This window comes from Scyliorhinus canicula, chromosome 10 (genome assembly GCF_902713615.1).
Source record: "Scyliorhinus canicula chromosome 10, sScyCan1.1, whole genome shotgun sequence".
NCBI classification, from domain to species: Eukaryota; Metazoa; Chordata; class Chondrichthyes; order Carcharhiniformes; family Scyliorhinidae; genus Scyliorhinus; species Scyliorhinus canicula.
In genome coordinates this window covers 41028504-41052672 of record NC_052155.1, presented here as the reverse complement: position 1 = coordinate 41052672, position 24169 = coordinate 41028504, and the positions used below count along the sequence as shown (strand labels likewise).

Below are 24169 nucleotides of genomic sequence, written 5' to 3'. Positions count from 1 at the left end.
CCCTCCCCACCACCCCTACCTCCCTCCCCACCACCCCTACCTCCCTCCCTCCCCACCACCCCTACCCCCCTCCAACGCCGGGTCGTCCCCCCCCCCTCAACGCCGGGTCCCCCCCCCCTCAACGCCGGGTCCCCCCCCCCTCAACGCCGGGTCCCCCCCCCCCTCAATGCTGGTACCCACACCCCGTCCCCCTCCCTCTGAAGGCCGGTACCCACACACCCCCCCCTCTCTCCTCCTCCCCCCCCCCTTCCCTCTCTCCTCCCCCCCCCTTCCTTCCTCTGTTAGTGGGGGGGGGGGGTGCGGCGTTAGTGGGGGTGTGGGGGTGCGGCGTTGGAGGAGGGTAGGGGTGGTGAAGGGGGTAGGGGTGGTGAAGGGAGGGGGTTGGGGTAGGGGCAGCTGCGTGCAGAGGGGGGGCGACGGTGCGTTGGCCCCGGGCATCCGTCGCCCCCCTCCTCTGCACGCCGCTGCCCCTACTCCAACCCCCTCCCCTCACCACCCCTACCCCCTTCACCACCCCTACCCTCCTCCAACGCCGCACCCCCACACCCCACTAACGCCGCACCCCCCCCCCCCAACCAACGGAGGAAGGAAGGGGGGAGGAGGAAGGAAGGGGGGGAGGAGGGGGGAGGAGGAAGGAAGGGGGGGAGGAGGAAGGAAGGGGGGGAGGAGGAAGGAAGGGGGGGAGGAGGAGAGAGGGGGGGGGGGTGTGGGTACCGGCCTTCAGAGGGAGGGGGACGGGGTGTGGGTTGCGGCGTTGAGGGTGGGGGGTTGCGGCGTTGAGGGGGGGGGGACCCGGCGTTGAGGGGGGGAGGGAACCCGGCGTTGAGGGGGGGGGGAAACCCGGCGTTGAGGGGGGGGGGAACCCGGCGTTGAGGGGGGGGGGAACCCGGCGTTGAGGGGGCGGGGGAACCCGGCGTTGAGGGGGGGGGGACCCGGCGTTGAGGGGGGGGGGGGTCCCGGCGTTGAGGGGGGGGGGGGTCCCGGCGTTGCGAGAGATGGGGGGCGGCGTTGGAGGGGGGTAGGGGTGGTGGGGAGGGGGGTAGGGGCGTTGGAGGGAGGTTGGGATGGTGAGGGGGGGTGGTTAGGGTAGGGGGCAGCGGCGTACAGAGGGGGGGGGCGACGGTGCATTGGCCCCGGGCATCCGTCGCCCCCCCCCCTCTCTGCCCGCCGCTGCCCCCAAACCCCCCCGATGGCCGCAACTCCCCCGATGGCCGCAACCCCCCGATGCTGCAACCCACCCCCCCCCGATGGCCGCAACCCCCCGATGCCGCAACCCACCCCCCCGATGGCCGCAACCCACTCCCCCGATGGCCGCAACCCACTCCCCGATGGCCGCTACCCACTCCCCCGATGGCCGCAACCCACTCCCCCGATGGCCGCAACCCACTCCCCCGATGGCCGCTACCCACTCCCCCGATGGCCGCAACCCCCTCCCCCCGATGGCCGCAACCCCCTCCCCCGATGGCCGCAACCCCCTCCCCCGATGGCCGCAACCCCCTCCCCCGATGGCCGCAACCCACTCCCCCGATGGCCGCAACCCACTCCCCCGATGGCCGCTACCCACTCCCCCGATGGCCGCAACCCACTCCCCCGATGGCCGCAACCCACTCCCCCGATGGCCGCTACCCACTCCCCCGATGGCCGCAACCCCCTCCCCCGATGGCCGCAACCCCCTCCCCCGATGGCCGCAACCCACTCCCCCGATGGCCGCAACCCACTCCCCCGATGGCCGCTACCCACTCCCCCGATGCTGCAACCCACTCCCCCGATGGCCGCAACCCACTCCCCCGATGGCCGCAACCCCCTCCCCCGATGGCCGCAACCCACTCCCCCGATGGCCGCAACCCACTCCCCCGATGGCCGCAACCCCCTCCCCCGATGGCCGCTACCCACTCCCCCGATGCTGCAACCCACTCCCCCGATGGCCGCAACCCACTCCCCCGATGCTGCAACCCACTCCCCCGATGGCCGCAACCCCCCGATGGCCGCAACCCACCCCCCCCCCCCAATGCCTCAACCCACCCCCGACACTGAACGGCGTCAACCATCATCAATGGTTGACGCCGTTTTAAATCAACTGTGATTTTCGCCGACGTGACCCGTGGCCACGTCGGCGGGACTTCGGCCCATCCGGGCCGGAGATTTCAGGTCAGTGCAAATAAAATGAAATCCCGCCGGCGCCAGCTGTTTTCACAGGCTGCCGACGGGATTTGCACAACGCCGGTTTTTTACCGGCGGGAGAATTCGAAAACCTGCGGGAGCGGAAATGACGCCGCTTCCCGCCAATTCTCCGACCCTGCGTGGGGTCGGAGAATCCCGCCCCAGATGTGAGACATGTGGACCAATTAACATTTGAAATATGTGACCAGTGATGGTGAAGTTGTTGGGTGATTTCTCTGTTTGTCCAGCTACATTCCCACACGTCTGAGTGCCTGAAGGTTTTAGAAATCATTTCAAATTTAGACTTGGACATCAGAAATGGTTGTGGGCAGAGCTTCGATAATGCCACAACTATAGCAGGAAAATATTCAGGTCTACAAGCAAGACAGGACAATGCAAGCCCCTGTGAATCATCCCACTGTTCCAGTCACTTCTTGAATTTAACCTGAAAAGTTGCAGCTGAATCCTGTGCCGGGGCTGTACATTTTTTTGACTTTGTTCAAAACGTGTCTGCCTTTTTTTTTGGTGGAATGTGTGGCAATCATGCTTGGAGCAGGCAAATGGAAAATATATGACGGGCAAAAGGATTTTTGACACCAGTTGGTCCGCTTGTGCAGATGCTGTTTTGGCTTTGAAAATGCTGAAAAAGGAAAATTATATATTACTACTGCGTCATATTCAGAAAAAAAATCTCGTGTGAAAACTGAAGCAAAATCCTTTGCAGAGAATTTTGAAAAGTACAATATTGCTGTTTTTACTCTTTTGTGGAACCTCTTACTGCAAAGAATTAATGCCACCACAAATTCGCTGCAAAATGTTAATACAACTTTATTGAATGCTGCACAATTATCGGCCTCAGTTAAATGTTTTGTCCTGGAAGTTCAAAATTATTATAGCAGAGGTACTAACATTAGCAAACAAATTTAGGCCCCAATGATGATGATCAGCGTACAAGGCGCAGGAAGTTATTTTTTGATGAAAGTGACAATAAAATCATTTTAAAAGGGAAAGAGAAGATCATCGTTGAGACTGCCAGTATTGTTTGTGACAATTTAGTGGTGCAATTGCAGAGTAGAACTGAATATCTGAAGGAAAGGGTTGATTTATTTTGCTTGCTTTTCAACCGAAGTTTGGATGAGAATACTAAAAGTCACTGCAGTAAGAAATTAAGTGAATTCTACTGGGAGGACATTGACCCAAATCCTTTTGATGATGAAGTGAAACAATTAATTCATTTAATCGATATCGATGAGCTCTGTGCTTCAAGATCACCAGGTGATTTGTACAGACTTGTACGTGATCGTTTACAGGCAACCTTTATAAATGGGGAAATCAATCAGAAAATATTTTCAACAATACCTGTTACAATTGCTTCCGGTGAACCCTCTTTTTCTGGATTGAAAAGAGTTAAAAATTATTTGCAAAGTACGGTAGGTCAGGAACATTTGACAAATTCAACAGTATTGATGCTTGAAAGTATTTATAAAATTTTACCTGTAAAGAAAAAGTATAGAAATAAAGTTTTCTAAATTACCATGTCAACAAGGGTTGAAGCAAGAAAATCTTTTTAAAATCTGTCTTCCACATTCTCTTCTTTAAATTCTGTACTTCAAAATGGGCCATTGCTGGTCTGATATAATGGCTGCAGCTGGTCACATGTTGATAGTTCCAATCATCATAAGACTGTCAGAAAGTCTCCTCGAGGACAAAGAACAGAATCCTGCAGGCAGACTAACTGATATTACACTTGGACTCACTGGACACTCCACCCATGACCATCTATACTGTCATTCTGACAAGAGATAAGATGGATTTCAATTCAGCAATTGTTCACACAGGCATATTTTTACTAAAGCAGTTAAGCAGTGATGTTGCTCAGTGTGCTGCTTTTACTGAATTGCTCTGTTTTAATAACCTTTGCTCGAGAGTCGCCAGGTATCTTTCTGATACCACCACGAGGATCAAAGCCAAGTGCTGATCAATAACTCAATACACCAGTTAGTAAGTTTCAAATCAAAACACATTTATTATACACACAGTCAATCACTACTCAGGCATAAAACTCTACTTACTAGACTATCGCTATAACTAAAGGCCTGTACTTAGCTTTCAAATGGCCCACCAGGTCAGAGGAACAATGGCCCTTGTCCGGTTCTGAGTCTGCAGGTTTCAAGCTGGTATGGAATAGTATCTCGTAGCGTGCGTTGACTGGAGACTTACTTGGTTGGTGCAGCTGCTAGGCAGGTCTCTCCTTGTTGAGAGTCACGGTCAAGAGTTCTTTGAGAGCTGCCAAGAGAGCGAACTGAACTTGGGGACTCTATTTTATAGTCCCCAGGGGTTTCGCGCCCTTTTGGGTGGATCCCGGACCTGGTCCCAATTAATTGGACCATGTCCCAATCATTTCAATTGATTTCTCCAATACTGGAGCTGTTCCCTGATAGCTGGGCGGTTCCTATGTGTCCATTGGCCTTCCTTTGTCCTGGCTCCCGCTGGCGGCGGGGAGTCTGGTTTGGTCCCGATTCATGCTTCAATGTTTCTAATTGTTTCTGGGGATTGCTCATTAATATGTAGATGGCTACTGGTTTCGGTTCTGTCTGGGTTCTGCAAGTCTTAATACACAGGAAACCTTGCACCTGCTTGTTTTCCTGTACCTGGCCGATTTTCCCTGTATTCTTTGCGAGCCTCCATTTTGGAATCGGGAAGTGGCCACCCCAGGTGGCTACAGTGATCAATTTGTGTATTTTTGTGACACCTTTGCCTTCTGTGGGGAGAGGGTCGGGAGGGATGTAACATCATTGGAGGGGAGGGGTGTGATATCGTGGGGGGGGGGGGGGGGAGGGGGGGGGGGGGGGGGGTCAAAATGAAGGTGGGTGTGGGGCCCCACAAAGTGTAAGTCCACCACTGTTTGAGAGCTTAGAAAGGGCCAAAGGCTTGCCTACAATGTTTAAAACAGCATTTCGGACAGATACTGATGGGAAAGCTACGGAAGGGGTTGAGATACCAGAGGAGGTGCAAGAAAAAAAATAATGGCTGGAATTCTCCAGGTCATTGCAATTCACTTTCCCGCCGACAGTGCACCCCCACCAGCGTGTTTCCCGGCGGTGTGTGGTGGCTACAATGGAAAATCCGCTTGACAAGCGATGGGAGCATAGTGTCCCTCTGCCAGCGAATGACATGCCACCGAGAAACGGTGAGAAATGGCTGACGGACTGGAGAATCCTACCCAGTGTAACTAGAGGTAGCGCAAGGAAAGTTGACAGAGGAACATGTAAAACACATATTCCCATCAGAACCGCAGACTTTATGTTGATGCAGTGGGATGTAATCAGTTCCAGTTAAATTATGGTCATTACTAATAATCCCTTCTCAACTGCAGTGAATTGCGAATGTGGACTGCGCCAGACTGAGTTGGCACTGAGTTGAGACCATCATGAGAAATTCACAGAAAAAGAATGAAAAATCAGCAGGACTGGAGACATTTCACAACACGCTCCTGCTGCAGTACTGTATACCTTTCCTGTTTTTACTCTGATCTGCGATTGCAGATTAATACTGGAAATCAAATTAGAATGGCTGATGCTACTAAAAATATTCAAAATTACTGCTCAGTACCACAATCTATCACAGTCCTACAGATTGATGAGCCAGAGCCTAATGAAAACTCCGAGATCACGGGTGATTTAAAGCATGTCCTCTATTGGATACAAAGTTGGAAACGATGGTTATTTCTGCCAGGAATTATTTAATATCAGAACTTGGGGAGAGTGGTAGACTATTGGTGACAATTTGCATTACAGAATGAATGGCTTACGTGGGGTTTTCAATGGGGATAAATTTTCAAAGTAATTTAATAATAATTTTGTTATCTCAGAGGATCAAATGGTGAAAAGAGCAACTAATACAGAGAGAACTGTAAGCAGTGTTCATTATGTCAGCAATAATTTTATAATTCAACATGTTTTTGAATGTGAGCCTATAGCTTATTGGAACCCATGTCAGACTGGGAGCTGCTATAAGCCATAACCATTACATCAGCATCCTTAACATAACAGACTACGTACAGAGAATGTTATTAAACAAGGTGATTTATATGTGGCCTCTAATAAATGGGCGAGCTGTAAGTAGCGTTTGTTACATTAGAACATGTTACAGGTACAGCACGCAATTGACTTTACTTTTAGTTTGAATAAGAATTCTCTTATTGGGAAAGAAGTCATCCTTAATATATGGTAAGTTGTATCTTAGAGCTAATAACTCAGAGCCCAGGTCTAATAATCCACACAATGTCAGTCCAAATCCCACCCTGGTGTTTTGAGAATTTGAATTCAGTTTTTTTTTAAATATGGAAATAAAAGACTTGTCAGTTCAAAGTGGCCCCGAAACTGTGAGATTGTCATGAAAACGTAACTGATTTACTAATGTCCTTTAGCCGAGGAAATCTGCTGTCCTGACCATGTTTGACCAGGATTTATTTCCAGTCCCACATTGACCTCATTGACACTTTACTGCTCTCTAAAATAGCCCAGCAAACTAGCTTATTAAGCAGTTGGATCAAAGTATTATAATAAAGGAGGTCCATCCCAACTTTTCAGGGAAACTAGGGATGGGTATTAAATGTTGTCCCTTTCACCACCTGCATCGCAAAAAGGAACAAGGAAAAACTGGAAAATGCAGCAAATGGATAGCAGTTCAGCTATCTCTGCTTCTCGTTTTGAAAGAGAAAGTACAGGTTAATGACCCTTCAACAAAACTGCTTTCGGATGCTGTCTGACCTAATATGAAATTCCAGGCATTTTCTGTTTATTGTTTTGACGTGACATGGAAAACTTTGCAATATGGGGTGCTGAGCTTTAACGTCGGGTGATGGAAGGTTGCATGGCTATATATTGATGCTTGAAAGTGAATATTTTTAAGACTTTACCGATGATGTTGCAATTGATGATTTTATGAAGAAAAAGTAGAGAAATAAAGTTTTCTAAATTGCTAAATTGAATGGTGTCAACAAGGGATGAAGCAAAAAATTCTCTTAAAAATCTGTCTTCCATATTCTCTAACTAATTGTCTGAACCGTGATATGTGCCAGGAGCGCTAATTTGTAAAAACTATCTCAATGAGCACAAAACAATAATAATGTCCCCTTATTAAATTAGAGATAATTTTAGGATCGCGAGAGGGCAGAACACTTTGGTTGCCAGGAGCACTGTACTTAACAGCCAACGTAATGCAGGACCATTACAGAATGAGTAGTTTATGCTGGGTTGGGTTTAGTGAGGGAACCTTAAAACAATCTCTGATCATACTGTGCCAGAGACTGTTACAGTCGAGTACTCTAGTTACTAACAATTATTTTCATTAGCATGAAATGTCCTTTGAGGCCTCAGTTTAACATAAACAGAGTGAGCCTGTCCAAATAGATACATATGGGTGATAAGGACTTGATCTTAAATAAATATAAGCCTTTCAGTTGGCAGAGTGACTTATTTGTGGGTCTGCAGATCAATGGTGCATGAAAACGGCTACATTAAATGGGATAAATAAAAGATTTATCTCCTCGCTTGCACAATATGTACTGCTGTTGTGAAAATTCATACTGATTTTAAAGTATGCAGCATCTCTGCCAAAACGTAGGAAATGCAAGAAGGGACAAGGAGAGGGGAGCCAGCAAAATAGATTTCATTGGTCTACTTTACAGGGGAAATATCTTCATGCAAAAGTATTTAACGACTCCTGATGGATCAACATTGACATTGGAGGCAGTCCAGAGAAGGTTCACTAGGTTAATTTTGTGCATGGAAGGATTTACTTATGAGGAGAGGCTGAATAGGTTGGTTCTGCACTCATTGGAGTTGAGAAGAATGAGCGACGACTTTATTGAGATATATAGGATTCTCATGGAGCTTGACAGGGTTAATGCTAACAGGTCGTTTCCCTTTGTGGGGGAGTCTAGGACTAGAGGGCACAATCTCAGAGTAAGATGTAACCCATTTATGACAAAGATGAGGAGGAATTTCATCTTTCAGAGGGTAGTGAATCTGTGGAATTCTTTACCGCAGAGGGCTGTACAGGTCGGGTCATCAAGTGTATTCAAGGCTGAGATAGACAGAGTTTTAATCAGTAAGGAAATCAAGGGTAATGGCAATAAGGCAAGAAAGTGTTGTTGAGGAATATCATATCCGATCAGTCATGAACTCATTGATTGGCAAAGGAGACTCAATGACCTTAATGACCTTCCTATGGTCGAACAGGTTTATCCTGTTACTATAGCTTAACTATACAGACCAGGTACTCCCAGGTTATCAGATATCTGATAGAGTTGTGGTGCGATAATTAATTGTAACATTCTCAGTGGCTGCATTAACTCAATTTTGAAGCTCACACATGGATAATTATTGTTCAATTGAGATAACATAACTTGACCACACTTTGGGATGAAATCCAGGCATTCAAAAGTGCTGAGGAATCATTTTACTGACATACCAGGGATGAAGATGAGGACCAACAGACTTATACATCATTTTAGTTCATGCCATCTTTAATAATTTAATATTTAAAAATGATGAATAATAGAGCATATTTTTGTATTCATCGCATGAGTAATAATTCCTTCCGATATCGAACAGAACCCGCCATTTTGATTGGATGTAGAGCAAGTGAATCATTCTACCAGATTGTATGTAATGATAATGCCTTACCCCAACGCATATAAACAAACACAATGGAAAAGCGCATCAGGTGGTGCCATAGTGAGACATGTAGTACTGCGATGAGCGAGGTCTGACCCCTAAGTTCTGAGAGTAATGTTAAAATGAGTTAATAAAATTAGTTAATAAACTACTTGTAGCTTAAGTGCAACTAGACTAGAATTGGGAACCAAAAACTTAATTAAACTTCCTGCTGCTAACTGAAAATGAGTGTGAGGACAGGATTGTATGAAGCCCCCAGAGGTGGAATAGCTTCCACTGAAAAAATGGTCACTTGTGAATCTTTAAACCTGGAATGAATCACCTCCCTCTACAGAAAACTGGGGGAAGGGGACTAGATAAAGCTGCTGATATTTCATCTGTTTTTAATTATTTCAGGCATGTTACTTTCTTTGTTTTCTTTTTCAATTGCTTTCTTTGACACATGTTTCCATTCTCTTGCTTCACCGTTTCAGCATCTTGTCATTTAGTTGACTTATTTTTGCGAAGTTAAATTGTTGAGGGCCCAGAATGGTGCACACCGCCTTAAACTTTCAGTTTATAGATCATTGCATGAATCTAGCCCGGACTGACAGTTTGAAAGTTTCCTCTCACTGCTGGCTGCATCAACTCCTATTTGACATGAGTTGCCAACCCTCCAGAATAACCTTAGAGTTTCCAAGAACTGAAGGCAAATCTCCAGGTAAAGTCAGAGCAGACATACAAAATAAAGTTTCTTTCTACATTTGTTTTAATCAGTTATGGGACGGCACGGTGGTGCATTGGTTAGCACTAATGTCTCACGGCAGCATGCTGCTGTGTAGAGGGACCTGGGTGTCCTTGTGCATGAAACGCAAAACGTTGGTTTGCAGGTGGTGCAATTAATTAAGAAGGCAAATGTAGTTTTGTCTTTCGTTGCTAGAGGGATGGAGTTTAAAAACTGGGAGGTTATGTTGCAGCTGTATAGGGCGCTGGTGAGGCCACACCTGGAGTACTGTGTACAGTTTTGGTCTTCTTACTTCAGAAAGGATGTACTGGCACTGGGGGTGGGGGGGTGGGGGGGGGTTGCAGAGGAGTTTCACGAGGTTGACTCCGGAGTTGAGAGGATTGGCTTATGAGGAGAGACTGAGTAGACTGGAACTATACTCATTGGAATTTAGAAGAATGAGGGGGGATCTTGTAGAAACATATAAAATTATGAAGGGAAGAGATAGGATAGAATCATGAAGGTTGTTTCCACTGACAGGTGAAACTAGAACTAGAGGGCATAGCCTCAAAATAAGGGGGAGTGGATTTAGGACTGAGTTGAGGAGGAACATCTTCACCTAAAGGATCGTGAATATGTGGAATTCTCTGCCCAGTGAAGCAGTTGAGGCTACCTTGTTAAATGTTTTTAAGGCAAAGATAGATAAATTTGTGAACAGTAAAGGAATACAAGGAATACAAGGTTACGGAGCGGGCGGGTAAGTGGAGATGAGTCCACAAAAAGATCAGCCATGATCTCATTGAATGGCGGAGCAGGCTCAAGGGACCAGATGGCATACTGCTGCTCCTCGTTCTTATGACCCGGGTTCGATACCGACCCCAGGTCACTGTCTGTGTGGAGTTTGCACATTCTCCCCGTGTCTGTGTGGGTCTCACCCTCACAACCCAAATATGTGCAGGGTAGGTGGATTGGCCATGCTAAATTGCCCCTTAATTGAAAAAAAAAATGAATTGGGTACTTTAAATTTATAAAAAAGACCTTCCTGTTTTAATCAGTTATAAATATATTGGTGAGGAAGAAGAGGTTTGATTGGCAGCCAAGATATCATGCAGTCTGGTAGTGAGGTTCCCATTCCAATTGGTGTGAGAACATAGTGCATGGAAAGGATGGACATGTTGTGTGACCAATGGTGGAAGCAGGAGGGCAGAAATTAGAGACAGAGAGATTTTACAGTCAAAACTCCAGCGAGAGTTGGCAAACATGGCTTGGAGCAATGTATATGCTAGAGCAAAAGGATCTGACAGACTTTCCATACTTTACCATAGATTGTCCCTAGAGAATGGCAGTGTCATTCAGCAATTGTGACAATGGGAAATAGAAATAGAAATAGAAGTGTTGCACTTGGGTCAGAAGTGGGTATATTTACTGATGATGATTGTGGGCAGCACGGTAGCACAAGTGGAAAGCACTGTGGCTTCACAGGTTTGATTCCCCGCTGGGTCTCTGGCTGTGCGGAGTCTGCACGTTCTCCCCATGTCTGCGTGGGTTTCCTCCGGGTGCTCCAGCTTCCTCCCACAATCCAGAGATGTGCAGGTTAGGTGGATTGGCCATGCTAAATTGCCCTTAGTGTCCAAAAAGGTTAGATGGGGTTATTGGGTTACCAGGATAGGGTGGAAGTGAGGGCTTAGGTGGGTCGGTGCAGACTCGATGGGCCGAATAGCCTCCTTCTATGTTCTATGATTGCACAATATTCAGCACCATTCCTGACTCCTCAGATATTGAACCATTCCGTGCCAATATGCAGCAAGACCTGGACAACTTTCAGGTTTGGGCTAATGAGTGGAAAGTAACATTTGCCAGGCAATGATCACCTCTAACAAGAGAAAATCTAACCATCTTCTCGTGACATTCTGTAGCATTACCATTCCTGAATCCCCCAATATCAACACTCTGTGGGTTATCATTGAAAAGCAACTTAACTGCACTAGCCGTACAAATATTATGCCTAAAATAATGGGTCAGAGGATGGGAACTCTGAGGTGAGTAATTCACCACTTGACTCCTCAAAATCTGCCATCTACAAAGCACAAGTTATATGTGTGATGGAATACCCTTCACTTGCTTGAATGAGGATGGTTCCACCAACACTCAAGAAGCTCAACACCATCCAAGACAAAACAGTCTGCTTGATTGGCACTCCATTCACTAACTTAAACATTCACTCCTTCCACTACCGATGCACATTTGCAGCAGTGTGTATCATTTACAAGATGCAGTGCAGCAACTCACAGAGGCTCCTTCGACAGAACCTTCCAAACTCCAACCTTTGCCACCAAAAAGCACAAGCAGAGCAGGTCCATGGGAACAGCAGCACCTACACGTTCTCCAAGCCACACACCATCCTGACTTGGAAAGAGATCACCATTACTTTATCATAACCGGGCCACAATCCCAGAACCCCCTTCCAGACAGCACTGTAGGTGTACCTGTACCAGTTAGACAGCAGTGGTCCAAGAAGGTTCACCACCAAGTTCTGAAGGGCATTTACAAATGCTGGAATTATGCTTACATTATAATAAATAATTTTTTAATCTATATCTAACCTGGGCGCACTTGACACTGACAAAGGGCAGAAATTAATGCTCCCTCAGAAGTAGGCTGCATGGTGGGGGCAGGGCTTATATCCCAGAGAACAAAGAACAATAAAGCACAGGTACAGGCCCTTTGGCCCTCCAAGTCTGTAATAGTCAAGATACCAACCTTTGCCAAAACTCCCTCTATACCCATCCTACCCACGTGTTTGTCAAGATGCCTTTTGAACAACATTAATGTATCTAAAGAAGTGGGAAGGTTCATAGTAGAGAGCCCGTTGCCCTCTTGACTCTACCAATTTATTGTGCCGTGGGAAGTGGCAAGAACAGCTTTCCCAGTGGGAGGCTAATTGAGGCTGCCTAAAGCCCTCAACTAAAGCAAGTAGTGGTGATGATGATGATGGTGGGGGGGGGGAAGGGAGTGTGATGGTCATCCATGCCATGTAGCACGGCACTAGGTATACTCTGGTGGGCATGGCTGCAGCCTTGATGAGAGGTCCCCCCTCCTCAGGCAGCCTCTGCCCAATGGAAGGACTTAGCAGTGACAAGGGCTGGTTCTGCCTCTTACACTAACTCCTTTAGTCACCAGCACCGCCTCACCCGCCCCCTCACTTGTCACCTGCCTGAATGACCCGCAGGGACTCCACCATTTATTTGTGTTTCAGGACTCCAGCAAAACGTCTCCTCCTGGGGCCTACCTCCATGATCGACAGTGACCACCCATTCCGCTGGTGCTTGGTACTGACGAGCTGCTGGCCTTTGATTGGCTAGAAGCTCCCAAAGGCAGGAAGTTCATGTTCAAAGAATTGGGAATTCTATGGCCTGGCAGCAGACTGCCTAATAGGGGTGAGCGTGGTGATGGTCTGGAATGCACTGCCTGGGAGGGTTGCCTCACATCCTTTAAAGGTACCCGGATAAGCACTTGACACGTCATAACATTCAAGGCTATGGGCTAAGTGCTGGTAAATGGGGTTATGTAGGTAGCTCAGGTGTTTTTCATGTGTCGGTGCAGACTCGATGGGCCGAAGGGCCTCTTCTGCACTGTGTGATTCTGTGAAGTTTGCTGTTTTACGTTATTTGGTTATAATTGGTGCTGCTTAATAAACAAATTGATGCCCAAGGCTATTTCCAGTGTGGCCTGTTTTTGTTGGGTAAAAGATATTTTGTTTTTATTCATGATAGAACGTCTCGGTGAATCATAGAATTTACAGTCCAGAAGGAGGCCATTCAGCCCATCGAGTTTGCACCGACCCTTGGAAAGAGCACCCCACTCAAACTCACGCCTACTCCACCCCATCCCCTTAACCCAGTAACCCCAATTAAACGTTTTTGACACTGAGGGCAATTTATCATGGCCGATCCACCTAACCTGCACATCTTTGGACTGTGGGAGGAAACCGGAGCAACCGGAGAAAACCCATGCACACACGGGGAGAACATGCGCAGACTCCGCACAGACAGTGACCCAGCCAGGAATCGAACCTGGGACCCTGGAGCTGTGAAGCAATTGTGCTAACCACTATGCTACCATGGGAGAAGTCTGACTGAGGTGCATTTCTTTGGGTCATCCTCAGTGGTGTGGAAGAGAGTGTCAGCAGGTCATTTGCCCATAGAGGAATATTCTGTTCTTATCTTAGGATTTCCCTTTCCACAGGATAGTGGAAATGCTTTCTAATTCTTGTTCATCTTCTTAGTTTGAGAGAATTTGGGCTGTATCTGAAATAAGCTCAAACAGTACAGATGAAAGATTCAACCTTAGTTCCTCTGGTTTGAATATAAGCATTATCCTGTCTGCTTAAATATTATCAGTGATGATACTTACCTCAAGGCAATAAGAAAAAAGGAAACTTAACATTGGTCCAGTATAGTTATATTTGATGACCAATGGATGGCAGTAAGTTTGGAATATGATTCACTCACTCTCAAGTTTCTGATGGTGGGGCATCGCAAGTTGTTGCAGTGTCACTTTCAGAGATTTCACTGACAAATTGGTAGCAGTAACACAATGCAAGTGGCAGATACTGAGTGAGGCGACACATCAAAAAACCTAAAATCTGGAAGAGCCCAAGAAGTCACAGGTAGCTTGCAAACTGGGGATGACATTTATGGATTGCTCCAGTTCCATGTTCACGTTTTATTGTGTAACTGGATCCATTTGGTTAAGTTATGGGGTTACGGGGATAGGGTGGTGTGGGCTTGGGAGCCGGTGCAGACTCGATGGGCCGAATGGCCTCCTTCTGCATTGTAAATTCAATGATTCTATGATTATATCCAAAAGGACAAGGGGAAAACATGCATGGATACGCCATCCCTACAAATTCTTCTCCAAGTCGCATATCCTCCTATAAAACTGCTCTTACATTGTCGCTGGATCAAAATCCTCAAATTCCCTCCCTGAAAGCACTGTGGGGGCACCTTCATTATGAGGACTGTATGTTGAAGAAGACACAACACCACTTCCTCAAGATCAAAGAGACATGGCCAGTAAATTCCAGCTTTACCAATGTCGCCGACATCCTGAGACTGATTTTAAAAAGTGTACAAAACATCACTCCAATAACCTGTGACACATACCTTCATGTTCAGCTCTCCACAGCTCTGATTGAAGGGAAATATGTGTGGTTACTACATTTTCAGTCAGGAGATGTGTGGTGTGGCCTGTGTTACATTTTCAGATATCGGTCAAAGTACAGCACATACAGCTGTTAAGCGAACGGAAATTGTGACATGCCTTAAGAGGAAGAGGCTCCCACTCAACTTCATTATTTTTCACGAACTCTAACTTCTGTATTTTTTCTGCTCTAATTTTCCCTACATTTTCTCAGTTTTCTAAATATCTGAAAAGGAGGAATGTGCAGGGATGTGGGGAGAAAGTGGGGTGGGGTGTGGTAGTATGTGAATTGTTCCTTAGGAGTGCCAGCATGGACACTGTGGTAAAATGGCCCCTTTGCAGGGCTAGGCTTCACAGACCACATGACCGGCTCAGGACCATTCGCACAGGAGCGCGCGAACCCTTTTTTTTTTCTGTTCAAATTGCTTTATTTGGAGATAAGCCAAAGAACACTTTCTACAAGTACACTTCAAAATCCACCAATATATAGCTTAATCGAACCATTCAAGTTTACGTTGGTACAATCAATTACATAATTGGGACAGACTACAAACATGAATTAAACATGCACAGAGCTTTAGAGTGCTGAAAGCAGCAAGGGATAGACAGTTCAGGTGTTCAACTGCTGTCTTTACCCAAGGTGTGCTTGTCAAATAAGTGCTCAGCCATTCCGTTTTCAGGAGCACCCAATCTCCGCAGGTTGGTTACATGGTCTCCAAGTAGCTTGATTGATTTGACCTGTTCATCCAGGTAGTGGGTCACCAAAAAATCACAGAGATGTGGGTCATTCCTGTCTGTAGCCAGTTTATGCAATTCTAAATGTGACTGGTTCACACTCTTCTCCAGTTCCCGAGAGCACACCATTGCATCCAAGCCACTTCCCCATTCGTCACAATCTGGTTTCTTGATATCCTGGAGCAAGATGAGCCCTCCTCACTGGTTCTGTAGTTTCATGAGTTTCTCAGCATGTTCACGCTCTTCATGAGATTCCTCCAGAAATAATTTGGCAAAGTTCTTCAATGCAATGTCATCCCGATCAAAGTAGAAGGATATAGAGAGGTAGACATAAGACGCATAGAACTCCAGGTTGATCTGTCGGCTGATGGCGGCCTCGCAGTCAGGGTGATAATTCTGTCGGACTTGGGAACTCATGACGATGGAGCAGGATATAAGGATGCTGTACGGCGGACGGATAAAGTAGCTGGGAATGAAGGTTCCGTTCAATCACTGTTGAAGCAGGAACACTGTCTCTCCCTCAGACTCTCCTTCAATCTGATTTGGAGCACGCGAACACTGGCCAATGGGGTGTTTGCGCGAGGCCTGGGAGCAGGACCCCAGGCTGTGTGGACAAGGGAGCTGAAGTTTAAAGTCCTGGGGCTGGATTCTCCGATTTTGGGACTACGTCCCCAAGCCGTTGTGAAAACTGTGCTCTTTTACACCAGGAAAACTGCCGATTGACACTCCGCCGCCTGTGGGGGCCCTGGACTGAGTCTGCATCCGCCACGCGAGGTTCCCGAACAGCATGACCAGATTAGAACGACGCCGTCGGGAATTCGGCCGGTCGGGGATGGAGAATAGCAGGGCGGGCCTCAGGCAATGGCCTGAGGTGGTGGATACTCAGCACGGCATACTCCCCGAGTACGGTGCTTTTCGGGGGATGGAGAATAGCGGAACCAGCGCCGGGCCCAATTTCATGCGGGAAAACGGATTCTCTGCCCCGTTGCCGAACTCGATTTTGGTGCAGGGTGCGGAGAATCCAGCTTCTGTTGTATAGTGTTCTGTGCCTGTCATCTAACTATCTTTGCCTTTCATCAATAAACCCCTTTCTTAGAAGGGATGGAGGGACTCGGCGAGTGTGTGTATAAGCCAAGTTGACGGGGGAATGGTTGTTGGTTTGGGGGGGGTGTTACTCACTGAATTATGTTTACTGTATCTTTTGTAGTTATAAAACCATAAATGCCTTAATAAAATGTTTGTTAAAAAAAAATAAACCCCTTTGCTTATTACTGAAAACCTCCAGTGCATGTCTCAAGCCACCATAAAGACAATGAGCCAAACTGGCCTTCTTCCCTGCTATATCGATTCTTTATATCTCCTTCACTTTCCATTCCTCCTACTACAGTATCTGACAGGTTTATAACGTTTACTGACTGCTTCAGGGAGAATAGGGGTAGAGATAAAATAAAGCTTATAACACAGTAGCTGTGGCTTGACATGATGCACGTTGGCGTTCTCTTTTTGCTGTCTGACTTACTAGTAAACAAGCTGGTTAAAATATGCAAATTAGTATCATTCTACTTCAATACTAGTTCAGCTTTTACTCTTTTAACTTCTTTTGAATTGTTAAGGGAGGATCGGCCTTGTCTCCGAACGCAGTGACGAGTAAGAAGAGAGCACAGGAGCAAATGATCAATTTGGCTGAAGAGGTTGGCTGCACAACATTTAGCAAAACATCCCTTTTATCCTGCCTCCGAGCTCTACCTGCACTAACCCTGAACACCGCACAGACTAAGGTCAGTAACAGTACAGTAAATATTCTGTTAATCATGCATTCCTCCCCAGAAACTTTAATTTCAGCGATCATGATTTTTGGGTCATGCTTTTGACTTGATATCCAGCATTAGGTGATGCATTTTGGAAGATACAATCCAAGAGCGGACTATACGGTCAATGGAAGAGTCCTGGAGAAAATTGATGTACAGCGAGATCTGGGGGTTCAGGTCCATTGTACCCTGAAGGTGGCAACGCAGGTTGATAGAGTGGTCAAGAAGGCATACAGCATGCTTGCCTTCATCGGACGGAGTATTAAGTACAAGAGTTGGCAGGTCATGTTGCAGTTGTATAGGACTTTGGTTAGGCCACATTTGGAATACTGCGTGCAGTCCTGGTCGCCACATTACCAGAAGGATGTGGATGCTTTAGAGAGGGTGCAGAGGAGGTTCACCAGGATGTTGCCTGGTATGGAGGGTGCTAGCTATGAAGAAAGGTTGAGTGCATTAGGATTGTTTTCGTTGAAAAGACGGAGATTGAGGGAGGACCTGATTGAGGTCTACAAAATTATGAGAGGTATGGACAGGGTGGATAGCAACAAGCTTTTTCCAAGAGTAAGGGTGTCAATTACAAGGGCTCACAATTTCAAGGTGAGAGGGGGAAAGTTTAAGGGAGATGTGCATGGAAAGTTTTTTACGCAGAGGGTGGTGGGTGCCTGGAACGCTTTGCCAGCGGAGGTGGTAGAGGCGGGCATGATAGCATCATTTAACATGCATCTAGACAGATATATGAACGGGCGGGGAACAGAGGGATGTAGATCCTTGGAAAATAGGTGACAGGTTTAGATAAAGGAACTGGATTGGTGCAGGCTGGGAGGGCCAAAGGGCCTGTTCCTGTGCTGTAATTTTCTTTGTTCTTTGTTTATTATGCATTGGTCCGTGAATGTCTTCCATCAGTTTTCCTGTGTCAACTGGTAGAAGAACCAGAGGTGAGGTGAGGAGTATCTTCTTTTGGACAGCAAGCCGTTCTGATTTGGGATTTGCTGTCTGAAAAGGTGGCGGAGGTAGACTCAACAGCAACTTTCAAGAGGTTGTTTAATAAATACTTGGAAGGAGAAAAGTTTGCAAGGGAAAGGGCAAAGGAGTGGAAATAATTTGATCGTTCTTTCTAAACGCTGACACGGGTAGTGTTGGCCAAATAGACTCATCCTGTATCATTTTATGCTTCATTGGTAGGAGGTACTTGAGAAGGTTACACGCTTGATGCCCATGGTCCCAAGGGACAGTTTCTTTCAAGGGTTAAGCCTTGGACAGTCTCAGATGGACAGCTAACTGCAAAATGGTACAGTGCTAACGTGCCACATTCGAGAGAGGGGACATCTAGCACTCAACAATCACAGGGAGAGGTCTACAGCCTGGGCCATCTCAAGTTCTAAACGGTTCTAAATGTTGAGAAAGAAAACACCCGGGCAAAAAAAAACCCTACGAGCTGCAGAAGAATCTAAGTTTATTTTTACTTAATGTCAACTGAGTGACGCAGCCGATTAGAAATAGGGCAATAACACTTTGCACCTGGTTGCTGGGATTAAATACAGGCCAGACAGAGAGAATGAATCTCTGCCAAATGGAAGCATTGTTAGTGAAATGAGTCTGGGCAGCTTCAGTGAGTTTTCAGTTTAACATTAAACAACCCATATTTGTGTACAAATTGGCAGTTGGAACACTTGTACATTTTACAATTTTAGCACTCCTGTCAAGCAAAGCTCTGTGTCAAATCATAAACCTTATCCCTAAATCCCTTGAAAACAGCTTGGATAAAAAAAGGTGCATGATTATGTGATATGAGCAATGGAGGTGATATGCAGCCGCAGTATTGTGAGGCTGTGGTGGAGCTCTCCTACAGGGAATGGATTGAAATGAAAAATGAAATGAAATGAAAATTGCTTATTGTCACAGGTAGACTTCAAATGAAGTTACTATGAAAAGCCCCTAGTCGCCACATTCCGGCGCCTGTTCAGGGAGGCTGGCACGGGAATTGAACTGTGCTGCTGGCCTGCCTTGGTCTGCTTTAAAAGCCAGCGATTTAGCCCTGTGCTAGGATTCATCAGAAAGTGATGAGAAGCCCACAATGCAGGATCGCATTCAAGTAGCCTCAATAGGGGAGGCTGAAGACAAAAGTCATCGTGATTGCGGAGTCGGGAGGAAGTTGAGGGCGAGGGCGTCAAACAGTAAAGGGGAAATGGGGAGACGGTTGGTCAGGATTTCAGGGCTACAGCTCCTGTCTAAGGTGCTTCTCATTCATCTTCTCTCAGTGAGCCGACATCATTGTGACATAGCTCCTCACGCACATGCTCAATAGCTATTATTAGAGTTAACCCATTCCACTACAAGGGTAGGCTCCCAGTCCCAAAGTGGCCTAAGGGAAGAGATCCAGGGGGGCAGACCTGAGGGGTGATCAGATGGTTTGGGGCAGCGGAGGGGACGTTGGGGTCAGTTGCAGAAAAGGAATGTGGGTTTGAAGGTTGGGGCGGGGGATCAATGGTTTCATGTTGGCGGGTGACTTGGAGCTGAGGTGATATTGAGGCAAAAGTGCCGGTGGGGGCGGGGCGGGGCGGGGGGGGGGGGGAGATTCGGCGCCTCCATCTGTGACTGGATCCTGGACTTCCTGCCCCATAGGCCACAATCAGTAAGGATAGGCAACAACACCTCCTCCACGATCATCCTCAACACCGGTGCCCTACAAGGCTGTGTCCTCAGCCCCCTACTATACTCATTTTATACCTATGACTGTGTGGCCAAATTCCCCTCCAACTCGATTCTCAAATTTGCTGATGACACCACCGTAGTGGGTCGGATTTCAAACGATGACGAAACAGAGTACAAGAATGGGATAGAGAATCTGGTGAACTGGTGCGCCGACAATAATCTCTCCCTCAATGTCAACAAAATGAAGGAGATTGTCATCGACTTCAGAAAGCATAAAGAAGAACATGCCCCTGTCTACATCAATGGGAACGAAGTAGAAAGGGTCGAGAGCTTCAAGTTTTTAGGTGTACAGATTACCAACAACCTGTTGGGGCAGCATGGTAGCATAGTGGTTAGCACAGTTGCTTTAAAGCTCCAGGATCCTAGGTTCGATTCCCAGCTTGGATCACTGCGGAGTCTACACGTTCTCACCATGTCTGCGTGGGTTTCCTCCCGGTGCTCCGGTTTCCTCCCACAGTCCAAAGATGTGCGGGTTAGGTGGATTGGCCATGCCAAATTGCCTTAGTGTCAAAATAAAAACGTTAAGTGGGGTTTACTGGGTTACAGGGATTGGGTAGAGACGTGGGCTTGAGTAGGATGCTCTTTGTAAGGGCCGGTGCAGACTCAATGGGCCGAATGGCCTCCTTCTCCACTGTAAATTCTATGATTCTATTCTATGATTCCGTCCTGGTCTCCCCATGCGACAATATAGTTAAGAAAGCCCACCAACGACTCTACTTTCTCCGAAGACTAAGGAAATTTGGCATGTCAGCTATGACTCTCACCAACTTTTACAAAAGCTCCATTGAAAGCATTCTTTCAGGTTGTATCACAGCTTGGTATTGTTCCTGCTCTGCCCAAGACCGCAGGAAAATACAAAAGACTGCGAATGTAGCTCAGTCCATCATGCAAACCAGCCTCCCATCCATTGACTCTATCTATAATTACCGCTACCTTGGAAAGGCAAACAGCATAATTAAGGACCCCCCACTCCCTGGACATACTCTCTCCCACCTTCTTCCATCAGGAGAACGATACAAAAGTTTGAGGTCACGTACTATCTGACTCAAGAATAGCTTCTTCCCTGCTGCCATCAGACTTTTGAATGGACCTTCCTCGTATTAAGTGATCTTTTCTCTACACCCTAGCTATGACTGTAACATTACATTCTGTAGTCTCTCCTTCCTTCCCTATGCACAGTGTGCGTTGTCTGTATAGCATGCAGGAAACAACATTTTTCACTGTATACTAATACATGTGACAATAATAAATCAAATCAAATCAAAAGATTAATGGTCCGTGAAGTGCTATTAGAACAAACAAAGCCAACCCTCCTTTGAGATAGCCTTCAGCTGTCCATCAAGAGGATTTCAAAGTCAATGGGGTGTGCAATTCAATGTGAACAGTGTACAAAGGGATAAAAGCAGGTGGGTGGGAGGGGGGTGGGAAAAAGAGGAAAGAGGGGCCATGATGGTGGAATCAGAGGAATAACCCAGAAGGAAGGACCACTGATCACGGAGATTTCACAGAGAGGCCCCTTGATCCAAGAGGTAAAGGCACTCATCCCCTAAATACAACATGTCCATTTCTCAACATAATTGCAGGTTATCTGGGACTCGGGAAACTCCGTCAATCAGGGTTAAAGTTACAAATCTGAGTGACGTGAGGCTTGCTGCATCATTGTCATATTGTGGACCTGTGTCTGGAAGCATGTTCCACCGTTTGTCAGTGGTATCGAGTAACAGCCCCGAGACATAAATTTCAGTTTAAACCATCATGCTGATTTATTGCATTAAAAGCAACTTACTAACAAAATACTGTATTACATAAACCAAAACTATTCTCGTGTGTGTGCGTGTGTGTGTGTGATATTACACATCTGTCCTCAGGTTAATCAGGCCTGGTGCATGGATCTCTCTCTCCCTCTCTGTAGGTTTTCCTGCCTGGGCGATTGTAAGCCTTGTTTTATCCTCCTTTCTTCCCAGCCACTGGAATTCGACTTACGAATATTGGGGCAATTTTGCAGCCTCGTTGCCCCCGGTGCAAGTCCCGCTACATCGTGAGAATTCTGGGAGAAGCCCGAAACGGCATTTGCACTGGGTGCAAAATAGTTTCCGATGCTCCCGTTCCGGTCCAGCTGTCATGATCAGGATTGCAAGATTCTGATCAGAGCTTATTTGCATTCATTTAAATCTCAACAGTAAGATTAAGATAAAAACGCAACAGCTTCCAGCTATGCTCCCCCTCCCACTCCCAGCGAGAAGTCACCTGAGTATAATTCCCTAAAAGCAGTGGACCAGGCATCATGGCTCCGAAGCGGAACAAGGAGGCGAGTACACCTCTCCACTTACTTCCAGCGAGCACAAGGCACAGCCAAATGCCGTGGGGAGTCCTTCAAGGGAGCTGGGATTTGGGGGCATCGGGAAGGGCTGAAGGGGGCCGGGTAAGGGTATCCCCTGGGATGGGGGTCGATTTGGGTCTGTGAAGCCTTAAAGCCTACTCTCTTTCATGTTTATCATCAATAACGGCAGCCTGTCTGTCCTAAAATCCTCTCACAGGACAGAGCCATGCTGCAGCTTGTCTTTTGGAGTAGAATTTCACTCCCCTTGATGTTTCAATAGGCTTTGTGGTTGCATTGTTGCAGCATGCCTTCTTTTATCTCTTTATACAGTTTTTTTCCCATTGACTTTCACACCCATTGACTTTTGAGATACTCTGCGGTTTCACTGTTGCAGTGTGCCTGCATTTATCCCTTTGTACTTGGCTGTTCACATTGAATGCCACATCCCATTGACTTTTACATTACTCTTGATTGACAGCTGAAGGCTATCTCAAAGGAGGGTTGGCTTTGTTTGTTCTTGTAGCACTTCACGGATCATTAGTTCTGAAAAGCTTCATCGTTTGAGCACTGTCTGAGTGCATTTCTTTCGCAGTAGGTTTGTTTAATGCTTGAAATGGTTCCTATATAGATGCTCAGTCTGAAAGCATTTATTTTAGACTGGATCTATTTTAGACTGAATCTTTTTCAGCCTGTGGTGCCTGAACAGCATGCCTGCACTGGAGGTACTTTTCCACTATAGAAGCATCTGGTACCACTTAAACATTAAAATGCGAGAGTTCCTTAATGAGGACATCCTTGGAGCCACTGTTGAATTCTCTGAATAGGCGGGATAACCAAGCCGGGGGGGGGGGGGGGGGGACTCACAGGCTTTTGTAGCCCTCCAGATGGTCAGGGACATGACTGGACAGTGGCCTCAGGCTTTTGTAGCCCCCCAGATGGTCAGGGGCATGACTGGACAGTGGCCTTGCACTGCCCTCTGGCACCATGGTAGTGCCAACCTGGCACGTGGGGTCTGAAGGGGGAGACTGAGGGGGAGGGGGCCTGAATTTGGCCCTGAAGAGGGAGGGGCCTTTAGCAACCCCGTAGTGGAGTGTCGCTCACTTGGTGGGGGGAGCTGATGACAGCGATGCGGTGAGAAGGGGGATCTTTGCTGGTGAGAAGTAGGGGGGGGGGGGTGGCAGTAGAGTTAATCTGAGACCAGGCAACACTTTTTAATGGATTCTCTGAGGATCCGGCCTTGTCGGTGTCTTGGAGTCCCACAGAACACATTGGCATGGATCACCCCTCGCTCCTAACAAACTGTGATGTGAGTGGATTGCAATCTGGATCGTGCCAAATCACTCAACGGGAATCACACCTCATTTCCCCCTGGAGACCACACATGGAAGTGTTTTGGGAGAATTGCACCCATTGTTCTGTGAATCAATTTGTTTCCTGGACCCTTCTTGCTGAACGGCCGATAGCTAGTGCCTCTGATCTCTTGTCCTATTCTACACAATAGGACACAATGGATCCACCTCCTGGTGGGGACATCTCCAGCTCCAAATGTAATAAGTTCTGTTGTGGTGCTGTTACTGTAAAATACTCCAGGAAATACCACGTCTTGCAGTTTCTTTTCAGTGAGCTCATTGTTTTTCAGGATTCTGATCAGCAGTCTCTAATAATAAGATGAAGTCCTTACTGGGTATCACAATGTTTAAAGTTGCGATTCTCTTCCATGGACTGGATTGGTTGCCCAGTTGGACAACTTAGAGCCTCCATTAAAGCCAGATGATTAGAGGCAGGATTGGGCCAGGAAACATTTCTTTCAGACTTAAACCTTCACCCCCCAAAAAATAGTTATTTA

The 24169-nt window shown here is 47.0% G+C and overlaps 1 protein-coding gene and 1 pseudogene across 1 annotated transcript in view; one reads left to right on the top strand and one right to left on the bottom strand.

Moving 5' to 3' along the window:
* tg (thyroglobulin) overlaps nucleotides 1-24169 on the top strand; it is a 475922-nt gene that overhangs the window by 311290 nt on the left and 140463 nt on the right. The window contains exon 43 of the mRNA XM_038808459.1: nucleotides 17097-17261. Coding sequence (XP_038664387.1) covers nucleotides 17097-17261 — 165 coding nt within the window. The remainder of the gene's footprint in view (nucleotides 1-17096; nucleotides 17262-24169) is intronic.
* LOC119972313 lies at nucleotides 15151-16031 on the bottom strand (annotated as a pseudogene).